The sequence below is a fragment of the Alligator mississippiensis genome, chromosome 1 (genome assembly GCF_030867095.1).
Source record: "Alligator mississippiensis isolate rAllMis1 chromosome 1, rAllMis1, whole genome shotgun sequence".
Taxonomy (NCBI): domain Eukaryota; kingdom Metazoa; phylum Chordata; order Crocodylia; family Alligatoridae; genus Alligator; species Alligator mississippiensis.
In genome coordinates, this window is record NC_081824.1 from 320,189,419 (window position 1) to 320,204,366 (window position 14,948).

General features: G+C 39.5%; 1 protein-coding gene across 7 annotated transcripts in view; it reads right to left on the reverse strand.

The window, feature by feature from the left end:
• Positions 1 to 14,948, reverse strand: part of CDKL5 (cyclin dependent kinase like 5) — a 231,113-nt gene that overhangs the window by 25,286 nt on the left and 190,879 nt on the right. For 5 of the 7 annotated variants that reach the window (XR_002092672.2, XM_006272644.4, XM_014608232.3 and 2 more), the window contains 4 exons: positions 12,833 to 13,862; positions 4,662 to 4,763; positions 4,302 to 4,407; positions 1,191 to 1,314 (listed from right to left, as the gene is read on the reverse strand). Coding sequence is in view for 6 of the 7 variants with exons in the window: in XM_006272644.4 (XP_006272706.2) it covers positions 1,191 to 1,314; positions 4,302 to 4,407; positions 4,662 to 4,763; positions 12,833 to 13,862 (1,362 nt within the window). In the remaining variant the exon portion in view is untranslated. The remainder of the gene's footprint in view (positions 1 to 1,190; positions 1,315 to 4,301; positions 4,408 to 4,661; positions 4,764 to 12,832; positions 13,863 to 14,948) is intronic. The other 2 variants (XM_006272645.4, XM_014608233.3) reach the window with 2 other exon arrangements.

Below are 14,948 nucleotides of genomic sequence, written 5' to 3' on the forward strand. Positions count from 1 at the left end.
TAAGGCAATAACCAAGGCACCAGTTCCTGCTCTGAATCAGAAAGAATAGGGACTTACACCTGGATTTCGCAAAGCTCAGGTAAGTGCCCTGAACTCCAGGCTATTTGCTATTATCCGTTGGTTTTGTCCAGAAAAATCATTTCGGGAGCTGGAAATCTTTTACTAACAACATGTAATTGAAAGCACTGTATTCCCACAAAATATTTTGGTTTGGATGCTATGGCATTTTCCAGGGGTTCACTAGAGGGGACCAACACCTCATACCAATGTAATGGTAAGTCACAGTATAAGTTACCAAGTATTCTAAGCTCTTCTTTAGATAGCAGAACATCAGAAAATGATATTAAATGTAATTGACTCATCATAATTCATAGAATCCTTTGCTCCCAACAATTCTTCATAACTATAATGCTTATTTTCATTCAGTGTTCATTGCTGTAATGCATAAAGCAGAATGATAAGCATCTTAGAGCTAAATTATTCTCAGTGATAAAATTAGGATTTTCCTTTCAATTACTGCAAAGCTATGCATGTACTGCTAAATATTGGAGTGAATGTAGAACATTGCTTTAATATTATATGATGGTGTCAGGTGATCCTTCTTTTAAGGCTTGCTTTTTTCATCACTATACTCAGGTACCAAACTGTTTGGTCCGTTATCCTGTAGAATAATCCAGTTACTTTCTGCAGTGTTAGCTATTACAGTTCTGTGATACATGAGCAAAAGGAAGGCATTTACCATACTCTTTATTAACATGGTCCTCAATTACATATGAAAACATTAATTTCAGTCATTTTTCCATTAGTCTGACACTAGATACTTCTGGAATCCACAAATTAAGATAACGGTTTTGCATGCTATACTACGTATACATATATTCTAACAGCTTTAATCACAAATGTTGCTTGTTGGAAGAAAAAACCCAGACAAATGCACAAGAATATAAAAACTGAGTTACTTTTTAAAAAACATGTTCACAGGGATAGCATCAGGAGTCCTTTCCTGAGGACCCAAAGAGGTGTCATGCAATGTTGTTTCAATGCTGGCAAAGGGAACAAATTAGATTGTGTAGATGACAAGGACATTTATTAACAAGGTGATTACATTGCATTTTCTTAAAGAAAGAGAAGCCTAATAAAAAGGCCTTTCACTCACCATGGCATGTCAGACTGTACAAGCAACAACTCACCACGTATCAAAGGTGGTTTGTCTCTTTGAGTGGTTTGTCACGGTGCTGCTGTCTGATGGTATTGCAGGGGCTCTGTTTGACGCATTATTTTCAAGGAATGTACCCTCTGGACGCGGAGATGGAACTGAACAGAGAAATACCAAAATATTTGTATCCATCTCTGCCAAAGCCATATATTTTTATGGCTACTTCCCTATTTCTCTAGCAAAACAGAAGGATGAAGAGGCAGTTACATTTTATGTCTGCTCTTTGTAGTGCTGTGTGTGCAAGACACTTCAAGATGGTACTGTCAAAACACTAACAGGTATGTTCTCAAAATACAAAAGTGCCCCCACCTGTCAATTATATTTTTTTAAAAATGTAATGGAAGAAAGTCCAGTGGAAGAAAAGTTGGAATGCCACTGTCATTCAAGAATTCTTAATGCTATAATTTGCTCTCTCCTTGCAGGTCTTTTGGCTACTCAATGTTTTTTATAGTCCTTTACTATCTTTACTCATGCTGAGAAATATTTTGCCTCATGACTTGCCCCTTTTTGCACTATCTATGGAACAAAATACTACTTAGTAACAGGATCAAAATCTGATCCTATATACTGTTTAGAAATTGAAGTACTTGACTCATACACAAAAAAGAGGAAAAAGATTTAGATAGCTAATATGTGAATTTACATATACTACCCCTAAAATTATAACTGTCACTAGAATACAGAACACAGCATTTTTATATACAATATGAGACATTACTTTATTAACCCATCAAAATTATATACAAAGTAGATTATAAACAAATGATGCATTCTTTCAGATGTAGTACAAAAATAATTTTGTACAGCAACTTTCATGTAGTTCAGATAGCTATTATATGCTTGAACAAACATATCTTTTTATAGAATCTTTTATGACGATAGATCTTGAACATATTAAATAATAAAACAAAACAGATTTTTAAACTAAAATTTTTAAACTAAAATTTTACATTTTACAGATATAACTTCAGAGGCAGAGTGCTCTATTAAATTTGGGAACTACATTCTAATCCTGGACTTGCAATTACTTTGATGTATGGCTACAGCTTTCTCTTTGTATCTCTGTTTTGCTTGAAGTAAGTGTGGAGAATTATAGGAACGTTTTAGGATTAATTTAAATGCAGTTTTTTAAATTCTAGAAGATACTGAGACGGATTGTTAGCTAGTACAAAAATAGTAAAACTCCACTGAAGACAATGAGACTATAATGAGTACAGTGTGACATTAGCCACTTCATTGTTAAGGCTGCTATCAAGTTTTCATTATAAATCCAATTTTGTACTCTCTTTCTCTAATATCTGCAAACCAAGGAATACTGGAATCAATACTGGCAGATTACCTAAACCTACCAAATTCAAAAGGAATGTGCAGAGGAACTTATATTATTGATGAAACTGATTGAGGAGGTCAGGAAGCAGAACTCTGCTTCTGTGTACTTGAAATAGGAAAGTGAAGTGGTAAAACTGATGAGCAGAACCCAATTAACAACTAATTTTCAAGTTATTATGAGGTCAGATCTGAGCATCAGAATAGTTGCTGGATCCAGAGTAAGCAAAATGGATTTCCAGGTGGCCTCTGGATATTTACATTTTTTCCCCTCTTCTTTCCTTCCTTCTCTCCCAATTTTTTAAGATATAGAATTTAGCCCTCTTGCTTGCAGAGACATACTTAACATTACTAATTCCTAATAAGGCTCACTCATGAAAAAATAAAAATGTTCCCACAATCAATTTAACAAGAGAACCTGTCTGTCAATTAGGTTATTTTAAAAAGTGGCAGTCTCCTGAGCTAGCATATACCAGTGACACACTTTTTTTTTTTTTTTTTTTTTTTTTTTTTTTGCTAAAACAGTCTGGGCACTGAGAATGGGACAAGTTTTAAATGAAATATTTTATCTCTATTTTCAGTGTCAATGGGAGGAAATGTCTACACTGATAAAAGACAACATGGCTTTGCTTTGCCCACACAAAAAGCCTGCCATAAGAAGGCAAGGGGAGACAAGACAGCAGAGGGGCTTTCTACTTCTCTTTGCTGTCTCTAAGAGTGTTAGTCCTCTGTCCCCTGCTGTCTTGGCAGGTTTAACTGTCTGCCCCACAGGCTGCAGAAACTGTAACAGGCTTAGCAGCATCCCTTATAAACCTCCCCAACTTAATTATCAGTGTTGGCAGATTGACAAGTGTAAATAAGGTTATATCCAACTAACTTAAATAGGATCATTAGGAGATTGGGTGTCCCCACTTATGCTTCTTATGTGATTGATAATCAAAGAAGCTCACTGGGGCTTCTTAGAGGCCTCAAGGTTGTGGCCTAACCACCAGTCTTTTAAACATAAGGGCCCTTGCAGAGCTTTTACTGCTCAAGACTGTGGCTGGTTTCCTTTCTTTTTTGACCTATTTACCCTGAACAGTCTGAACTGTATCCACAGGGATAGCACAGGATCTCAAATAGAGCCCTCAGATGGGTTGTGTAACAGTACCAGGTACATAACAGCAGCCTTTTCTCCAATCCACTGATTTGTTTTGGGGCTAGGATTATACACATATGCTTTACTTTTAAATGAGGGATTTTAACCTCTAATGAACTGAAGAACAGTTTTGAATGTAGGTATCTGCTGGTGAAAGATAAGATGCCAACCCATGTATCACCAATCTTAAATTAACGTTTTTTTTAATTATAGAACATTCTTGTCATTTCAAATGGAAGATAGTGGGTGCCCGATACAGAGTTGGAGACTGTTTTCTGAACATCAAGACAGTTTTAAATACTAACTTGATCAGAATACGAATGATAAAATACCATAATAAAGTTTTGTATGCAAATTAAATTGGTTATGTTTTTCTGTCCTAAGTGGACAGTCACCTATCAATCAGTGTAAGCAAGCAATCTCCAAAAAGTGCATTCAGTCCTAGTCCCTGTAGAAAAACAGATGAGCCAGGGATGCCAAATTATGCTCTGTGGATTTAGTAGTGGCTTAGTGTAATTCTTTTTAATTTGTAGCTGTTAGCTTTGCTTTTTTTTATCTGTACTGCTCTTAGTCTACAGTATGTTGAAAATTACAGTTTAGTTTTGTAAGACACAAACTTACCTCTATAAAAGCTGCCAACTCTTCTAGGAATAGGGTCATTATACAGAACTCTGTTTTCTTTAGTGGATGCTCCATCTTCTGAGTGTGGATCATGGTACGTTCCACCCTAAACCAAAGAAAAAAGAACTATTCAAATTCTAGAAGAAAACCAGGCTCATATACTGTTCTTCAGTGACATGTCCCCTCACAGAATGTTATCCAGGCATAATTTACCTCTTGTTTTATTAACAGGCGCTAAACACGAATCCCAAAACACTGCAATAAAAAATCACTCAATTTTTTTATTATAGAAACGCAACGATGGCCATAGGAACATCTCCCACAAAGGCATAGAGTTATAGACATGAAAGAAATTCAGACCTCAGACTTTTGCCGTGAATGAAATGAGGTTGTAACATCTCTGGAGGCATCTTTAACTGGTGGTCTTGTCAGATTCATCTCTGGTGGAATCTGGTCACTCTGCTGATAGCAAATTTAGAAAATAAAATATGTGATTTGTGGTGTATGCAGTGCTCTATGATTATCACACATTGATTCTTACACACATGGGCCCAACAGTGGGGATGGTCCCATTGTGTTAGGCAATGTGCATAAATGCAGCCAGAGGCAATCCTGCTCCAAAGATCTTACAAAACTAAATAAACAAGACACACAGAATGGGAGTATTATTATTGACACATGGAGAAATGAAACAAAGAGGTCCCCATTAAAAAAAACACTTCAAGCATGTATTTAAACACTTTGCATTCAAGAAAGCTCTTACTTGGCCTTCAATAGGCTTTGACCACATGCTGAAAGGCAGTCAGGTGCTTGAATTGATCAGGTGTATGGACCAAAGTGACCGACTTGCCCATTATCACACAAAGGCTGCCCATAGAAGTGCTGGTTTGCATTCTAATTAGAATGTGTCAAAGCAGACTTGACTTAGGGCCCCCGTGTTTTAAAGTGGTCATGGGGGCACTTTAACTAAAGCTCGTTCAATGAGTTAAAGTGCGCCTGTGGCCATTTTAATATTTGGGGGGGGGGGGGGGATTAATACATGAAACAGTGAGCTGTTTAATTAGAGTGGCTGTCAAGGAACCGCTCTAATTAAAATGACCCCTCCCCACCCCTGAGCATGTGTATAGGCACCCAAAATCTCTGTGGCAAAGTCACAGATTGAACCTGAATTTTCTGTATACCAGGTTCAGTGCTGTAATTAGTTCAACAATCATCAAAAGGCACTCCAGACTGAGAATTTCTGAACTTCTTATGGTTAGTTTTAAATTCATTGATCATTGTGAATTATAAAGAGCAACATAAACATTATGGCAACCTACTCAGAAGAGGCACTTTGCTGAAACATGCACTCTGGATTAAACATTTTAATGGATTAACATTTTTAAATTGTCCAAAGCAGGCAAGAAGTGTCAATAGCATAGCTCAATTTGCCACCTAAAATATTTGTACAACAAATAAAAATTGCAAGCACAGAATTAGACAAATGTGTTTAAACTGAAAACCACTTTGGGATTTCCAGATGTTTGATATGACAGCAAATTAGTTAAAGCGATGAAACATGATGCAAGGATGAGAAAGAATGCTGATAAGCAAAAATCACCAAATAAGTTTTTCTTGATTAAGTTTGATTGGTCAAGGTTATCATCCCTTCCCAATGTTTCTTTGTATGGAATTACATGATTACTTGTTACAGGAGGAAGAAAAGGGTTTCTACATGTCAATCAGCCTCGTCATCTTGGCTATTAGTCAGTAGGTATATATTAAAACATAACATTGCAGTTTGTAAGCAGGCTTCCAAGTTGTGTCGTCATATAATTACACAAGACTGTTACCTTTCATTGGAAAAAAAGCTTTCTAATTGATATGGTTATGAAGAAAAGATTGAAAATGGCCATGGGTAACCAATGGTGTGACACCTGCCTGAGCCTACTGATTGCTTGAAACAGTAATTTGCAGAGGGTGTACTGATGAACATTTCTCAAAGAAGTGTTAACTTCAAGACTAATTTTTCTAGGAGAGTTTCCAACATCACCTGAGTAGAGGAATGTATCCAGCATAAAAGGAGAGTGCAGGGGCTGGGATTCATAGGCCCCAGACCCATCCAGGCTTTAACATTTAAATCATTCCTCTGGCAATGAACAACTCATTGTTTTTTCATATACACAGTGATAGTGACAGTGATGTTACTGCCCACCCAGCACCTGCAGAAAGTGGGAGACCTCGGTTTAGGCTCAGTCACCAAGATACATAAACAAGGTTGGCCTAGGAACTGGAATCTTAGGGTGTAGAAAGATGCATCGATTGCATTATATATATTATATTAATATCAATGGATACCAACATAAACTGTTACAATATATATTTCTTCATGATAACAATGTAGCAGCACTGACACTTTGTTTCAGGGTCAAAGCTAGGTTGATTTAGCGAACTTCCATGACTACAGGATAATGCAGATGTAATATTTACATCTTAATAGGGATGCAGGGTCCCTAGAAGCAGCTCCTCCTCCCCTTTTAAAGTGGTTAAATGGTATGTGACGTAGGGCTGTGCGAAGCTTTGGTCTCTGATTCGATTTGGCAGAGATTTGGCCCAATTTGGTGGCCGAATCTCTGAATCCAAATCGAATCAAGGGACCCTTTAATCTCTCTGAATTGAATTGGAACCCTCTGAATCGATTCAGAGAGATTTGGAGATTCGGACATAGAGATAACTTTAAATGTTTTTTCTACATACCTCTAGGTAGCAGTGGCTCATGAATGCTGTGATGCTGGGACGGATGGAGTGCGGTGGGCTCCTCAGTTCTCTCGGTAGCAGACCTAGAAGCAGACCAGAAGCACTTCCAGTCCACTTCCAGGTCTGTTGAGGAGTGCACAGGGGGGCCACCCCTGCACCCCTCCAGCTTCGTGACTCATGCCTCCTAGGTCTGGAGGCAGGTACACCCGGGGTCCCCCTGTGGCCGATCACCAAGCCAGGGGGACACGGGGGGGAAGGGGGGCCCAGCCCACTACCTGGCAGACCTGAAAGTGGACCAGAAGTACTTCCGGTCTACTTCCAGGTTCGCCACTGAACACATGGAGGGCCCCCCCCCCCCCCCCATGGGACATTACATGCGCCCCAGCATTGCAGCGATCACGAGCCGCATCTGCTACCTCAAAGTATGTAGAAAAAAATTGTAAAGCTGTGTCTGTGTCCGAATCGCTAATTCTCCGAATCCGCATCGAATCTTCAGATTCGGATTTGGCCAAATTGAATCAGGGAGAGTGATCCAAATCAAATCGCTGTCCCTAATTTGGGCCAAATCCTAACTGAATAGGGTCCGCTTTGCACACACCTAATGTTAACCACACCCCAAGGAATCCCTGGTTCCAGATGAGTCATGGTTAGTCACGTTCCCTCTTGTTGCTGTCTGTCTCTGCTACCAAGACCTTGTGTGCCTTTCTACAATGGTAGTCCAGTTTCATCATGAACAGTGGAAAGTGCCCCTGCCGCAGCCAAGCTTATGGCAGTTGAGTGATTAAGGCACACTCCTGCGAGATGAGAAAAGTGGGTTTGAATCTCTTCAAGTTGAAAAGATCTGAGAACCCAGGTTCCTCCCTCCAGGACAAGTGCTGGAGACTATTCTGTACAATGTGAGGAGTGCCACCAACACCTATGCCATCTTAAGAACACTTTAGAACAGTGGTTCTCAACCTTGTTAGACTCAAGGAATCCACTGGAAAATGCCAGCTCTTAGCTTTCACTTGCTTTTTGACTACAGAAAAATAATAGAACAATTACTCTGTTGCAAAGGACTTAGGCTACAACAGCTCAGATGGTTTTCAACACTACAAATTCCTATTTGGAATTTCTAGATTTATCTTGTGCATTGTGTCTGTACAGTTCACAGTGCTAACATTGTGTATCAATCCACAGCACCCATGAAAAGACCCCAGGGTGATGCAGCAGCTTGGTTGAGAATCACTGGTTGAGAATGAAAGTGCCTGTTCTGTTCTGTGTAGATCTCAGTGCTGTTGGAGTGGGCTAGGCATGTTCTGAACATGCCTCAGAGCAGCTCCCTTCACGATTTAGGCATGGGGACAACTGCTTTGTGAGTCTTAAATGGTTTTGATGGAAGCAGGTATCAAAATGCTCAGCTCCGCCACAATACTGCTGCCTCCGTGCATGAACAGCAGCAGAGTTTTAGATACCTACGTACATTTTCTAGCAAAAACATAGGTACTTCTAGCCTCTAAAAAGCTTAAGTGGGTAGGCAGTGATCAGTATGCTCCTTGGATGGAATTCAAGTGAAGTGCATTTTGGAGGGGATGCTTTGGACTAACAACATAAAATCCATGGGGCCAAGTTAAGCTTCTAAATCCACATTAGATAAGCTAAGTACAAGTTATTGGATTTTGAAATGCCACAGTAACATTGATGACAATGAACTTCAATGGGATCTGTAAGTGCTGAACAACTCTAAAAATCAGGCCACTTTTACTCCTTTTCACCTTTACTTTGCTAAAATATGCATTTACCAGCTTCACTGGAGAATCTCAGGTTTGAAAAATATTGAGCTTAAGGGATAAAAGCATTGAGTTAGACACTGCTAACTCAAACAGACATTTTTATAACCAAGCCAAAAGGAATTAATTCAAGAGAGATGGAAGACTCATCATCATTTTTCCTAACTACATATAAGTTTGTCTATTGGCTGTCAAAAGACAATGAGTGATCTGATAATTGCACTCAGTATGTCTTCACACAATATGAAATGCCATTAGACATTACTTATTAAATTAACATTCATTACATGAAATTACAATGCAAAAAATACTAATAAACTGCAGACTAAAAAAGAAAAGCCAGCATAAGAAACCACACTGTCTTTGAGTGGTACAACTTTTTTTAGTAACTACAATGTTGATTGTATGACTGTAGACAAAAGCATTTTGACTGAAATGACAGATGGGAATCGGTGCACATGAGAGGAAAGAGAGCTTAGTTTGTATCTACTGCAGGGTCATTTTAAACATTAATTTCCCTATAAAATAGATTGTAGTTGTTAAGCCTCATGAAATCTATGACAGAAGGGTGTTTAATGGGCTCTTGCTAATGATGAAAGCATTCACTCACATCTGGGGATATGTATAGGCGCACAAAACTTCTACTAATGTGCTTTTTAGAAAGAGGGTTGTATTATTTTAAAACAAAGTGTATCAGCACTCTGCAAGATTTGACATCTCCAGGAACATGGAAACACTTAACCTGCAGACAGAAGACAAGGAGGCCTAATTGACGGCTCCTCGTTTATCAGACAAATGGTGAAAAAGACAGCTGGCAGGAAACATCACAGGATGGAAGCAGCCAGTACCTTGCTGAGGGGGGGAAGCAGAAGGATGCTTAAGAGGAATCGTGACCCTTTTTTCCTTCACCTTCTACATGTGAAAAGTTAGAATCCCACAGCTTACCACAATATCTGTCTGAAAAGGGGTCTGAGAGAATAAAGCATTACATGTTTGTAAAAGCGTCCTGAATATTACTCTAAAACTCTGTGGCTGCATCCACATGAGTATGGACGTTTGTTTCCCTGGGGACAAGAAGCAGTGGCACATCTTGTGCCACTGCTACTTGTCCCCAGTGAATGCCTGTGCCACGTGCCCTCTGGCCCATGGCAGGTTACACCAGGTAGGGTATGGGAGGCTGGGGCCAGCACTGGGTTGGCCCCAGCAGCCTTACCTGGGGTCCTGGGGGCCTCCTGAGGCTGCAGCAGTGGCAATCCTGCGACTTGGAGCCTGGCTGGCAGCCAGAGTGTGCCCTGCGTGCATCGCTCCACTTTTTTGGGGGGTGGTTTTTTTTGACCCCTGGGATTTCCCAGGGTCAAAACCCCCCTGGCGCTGCTACCTTGTAGTGCAGAGAACAGCTGAATGTGTAGTATGTGGCACCACAGACATGTCTGTGGTGCCACATACTGCAGGGCCACGCTCATCTGGACGTGGCTTATTATTAGATACTGCACAATAGGAAATTAGCCATAGCTTGGAATAATCAGGCAAACCCAATAAATCTCAAAATAGGTTACTTATGCTTGATTGTATAATACAGTCTTTTAAAAAATTTCTGCGGTTAAGAGATCAATTATTACATTTTACTCTCTTCTCACAAATAATGGGGTTATGAAGATGGTTAGGGATGGCAGTGGTAAAATTAAAATAATCAGCAATTTCATCAAGCAGTGGAATTTTCATGCAGATATAGAACAAGGTTTGTCTGATCTCATATCATTCAATAGGCTACAGAAGACCTTCCTCTTACAGACCTTCCATAGTTTTATACCTAAAACCAACAGGTTTACCACTAGACACAATCATCTAATCTGTCCTCCCAACAAATGTAGACAACAGCACCTCACGCCAATGATTTCTACATCAAAGCTGTACATTTTGCTTGAGTTCTAGAATAACTTTTAAATACAGGTATCCAATTTTGATAGAAAGCTTCAAATGATGGAAAATACAACACATCTCTAGGTAATGGCATGTTGTTCCATTGGTTAATTACTTTCAGCTTTGAAAAACTGTTGTCTTATTTCTAGTCTGAACTTGTCTAGCTTCAGTTCTCAAGCACGGCATCAAAGAGCCATTTACTAACAAAAATCTCTTCCCTATGATACCTATAGACAGTCAGTCACCTCTTATTCTTTTCTAGGATAAACTAATTAATTAGATTGAGCTTTAGTAGCTCACAATGTTTTCCTGATCTATTCTTGTAGCTCTTTTTTGAATCCTTTCCAATTTTTCAGCAAATTGCTCTTATCTTATAATTCACTTCACTGCATATATTTGTATGTATTTATGTGAAATGCTCACTTAGGCATTTCTTTTTGCCGTAAGTTACTATCCAAATTTGCAGAAAGATTATTGGTATTTTAAATATTTGGAGGCAGATTTTGTGTTTATTTGTCACATGCAACATCCGTAAATTCAGTAAGGCTTCATAAAAATGCAAACCAGCACAGAATTTGGCACATTAATACTCACATCAAAATATCTGGGCACAGAAAGAGGAGTTGGCTCTGTACAGACTATGAAAGGGCCTACATAAACTGGGTAGTGCGGAACAGAATTAAACCTCCCCTGGAGTTACATAACTTTGAGCCATACAAGTGCTTAAAACCACTTTAGGGTGTTAGTGTGTGGACAATCCAGGGGTTAAGAGCTCCAGGAGCTGCCCAAAATTACTGTGTAAAGGAGCCCTTACTTAACCCAGCCTAGACTGGTGACAGGGGTCACTATCAAAAAGCCAATATTTATTAATACTTCCTACAACAGAGCCTCTATCATGCTCTGCATACTTATTACACAAAAATGCAAACACTTGGCATATTTCCTCTCAAGTAATTTGACTGCAGGTCAAAAGTGAAGCAATCACATGACACAGACATACATCAGTGTTGCTTCAATGCAAGGTAAAGCTACCCCTCAAAAAGTCAGGAATAACTACAGATTGATGTACCAACCATGTGTTTCCTTCCCTTGTCAATTTTATCTCTGGTAGCCATTTAGCTAATGCAAGTATGATCCCTCACCACCTAGTAGACAGACACTGTTACAGTTTCCCTTTAAGCAGAGAGCTTGGTACAGCTGGTTGTATGTCTGCTCCCTACTACAGAGTAAATTTACTGTGGAGTTAACTCTAGAACAAATTACTCTATAGTAATTTTGTTGCATGGCTGCAGCCTAAGGCCTTGGTGGACAGACTCCTATATACCACAGGGTGATTTATATCAGTTTTGTATGCCAATATAAATTTCACTAGAATCAGGAATAGACAGATGCACAGCTATTCTGGGATAGTTCAAACAGGAGGCAGCTACAATGGGATTTTACATGTAGGCAATGACGGATCTAGTAATAGATAATTTACTGTTAGCTAGTAACTGTCTTAGAAATGACACAGACAAAACTAAACCTGGTGTAACTTGCACTGGTAGTTTTATTCGTGATTCTTTCTGGAATAATTTTCCATGGGTTTAGGCAAAGTCCCCTTGGTTTAGGGGACTGTGAAGTCTTCATGCTACCTTTTTGTACTTGCGCAATGCCAAAAATACCAGTATATATGTTTGGTCTGCCCAGAGCTCATGAAAAAAGAAACAGTGCAGTATCTCAAATGGTTCCTGTATCACCAAACTACTGCTGTAAGACAAGTGCCTGAAAACTCCACTTCAAAAAGGGTTAAGATTAGTATTCACAACAGAATGGTACAACAAAAAACCCCAAAACAGTTTAGTAAAAAATTACATTAGATAGCATAAACAATGGTTTGGAAACCACTTACCAATCATAATTCGATATATTTTGACTGTGCTCACACTGCAGGTATTTCACCATAAGTAAACTGAACTATGATTTGTGTTGGCTCAAATTTAATAAGTAAATATAGAAGGGAGATATAAAATTATAAGCTGCTTTTGCCAACATGATCCTAGAGGCATGCAAGAAACACATAAAGGAAAATAAAATCTTTTGCAGTAGATGACATTTCAGACTAACCCTATTCGTATCTTCTGTACAATCTTCACGTGAGGAGCCAACAGATCTGGTGAGTGACCTATGCTGCACCTGTGGAGATAACAGTTGCAGGCTGTTTGCTCTGGCTGCCATCCCTTGCCCTACGCTTAAGCCACCCTCTGAGCCCTTTGACCTCACTCTGTCCCGGCTCACATACATAGAGTGTCTATGAGGGCGCTGCTGTGAGGAAAAGGGGCTAGTGTAACCTAGACCATATGAAAAAGATTCATGTGGGGCAGATAACGAATGTGAATGGCTTCCATCCATATGATCTGGCAGTTTCAACTCCTCCATGGTTTTGGAATGTCTTGTTGACAGTCTTCGTGAATCAAGGGTACTGTCACTTCGGTTATTCCTCCCAGATGGGCTGAGTAAAGTTCTGTTATCACCGTGGCGAGGAGGAGTTGGGCTGGTAGGAGAGTTCAAGTCCATGCAGCTTGATGGAAAATACCGACTGCTGTTTGGTTCTGCAATTTGAGCTCTGGCCTCAGAAAGGTTACCCACAGATTTGGAGTCTGTCAGGACCCCATGACTCTTGGACTTTGTCCGATATGAGGGGCTCTTGGATGACTGAGGAATAGTATCAATATAGCTATGGCGACTATGCTTTTCACCTGGTTGCAGCGTGCCGGTTTTGCTTTGAGAACTTTCCATAAACGAGTGCCGATTCTGTTGAGATCTGGCGTTTGACTTTAGGTATTTTGTACCTGGACCATCAGAAGCTTTTGGGTCCACATTAAAATCAAATTCTGTTTTTGTCTTTGCTTCCTTTGGACTGAGAAGATGTGGGATGTTATTATTGGCTAGGTCCTTGCTGCCACTTCCAGGTGGGTTGCTTGTTTTTTTTGCATGCATTGGACTGTGTGCAGCTCCCGTGAGGTTTCCATTTATGAAGCTTTCATTTGCTGGTAGAACCTCTTCTCCTCTTTGTAGTCCAACCCCTAGAGTCTGCATATCCTTGCTGTTCGATCTGTGATGTGACTGCAAAGCAGCACTTTTGCTGGCTTGATTTCTACATTAAAATGCATAAAGAAGAATTAATATGTTAGCATACATATAAATATGTATACATTCCTAATTCATTCCTAATTCTAGTAGCATACACTGATTTCAAAATGAAGTAGTTTTTTCAATACTGAGAAAGAACTTAAGTGTAGTACTACAAACTACACGTCTGGACCTCCCCTGTCCCAAACACTTAGACTAATAAATCTGTAATACTGGTAAACAATATATTGTGTTCCGATTGCCAAATTTTCACTTCTAATTCATGCAGAGAATGATAATACTGACATTTTAAACCATATGTATTCTAACACGTACACACACAACCACTCCCACATATATATATGTGCATGTTAAGTGTTTTAAGCACATTGTACACAGGAGATTTAAAGTATTTATTCAAATACATAAAGATGAATTGTCACATATTAGGACTGTGCTAGCACTATATTAAATAAGTTAATACAGCAAAAAGGGAGCTCTTCTGGGCAAGAATAACAGAACTCTCCTGCTGATCTCTGAAGATTTCTAGGGGAACTTTTCTGCCTCCAGCCACAGACGGAAAAAGATAGGTGCGCTTTCCACTTCTTTGTGGACATTGTAAGGCATGCAAGACAAAAGACATGTGACTACAGGTAGCGTAAAATCATGGTGAGAGCAGTCATAATTCTTTGTACCTTCACAGGGACACCTATGGGGAGATGCCTACTGTGACAGGTAATATTTCTGGACTAAATGTGTTCATGCTGTAACAATGCTGCACACTTTAGTTCCTCTAACTAGCTTGCACACAGGGGAAGAAAAAGTAATAATGCCCTTACTAAGACATGGTGTTGTGTTTGTCCAAATGCAACCATAAATAATATGACTCAAGCAACAGGTGTGGGTAAGAGCACTGCCATGCTAGGCAGGCCTGAATATATTTGGAACATATAGTAAAGCTATGCATTCATTGCCAGCTGTAGACTCAACAAAACAAGAAGTTAACCTGGATTCTAATGAGCCCATCAGGTATACTCACAACTCTCACACAGGGCTTGCCTAGGTGCTGGAAGAGCCAAGATGCACACCCATCAACAAGGAACTGAACAGC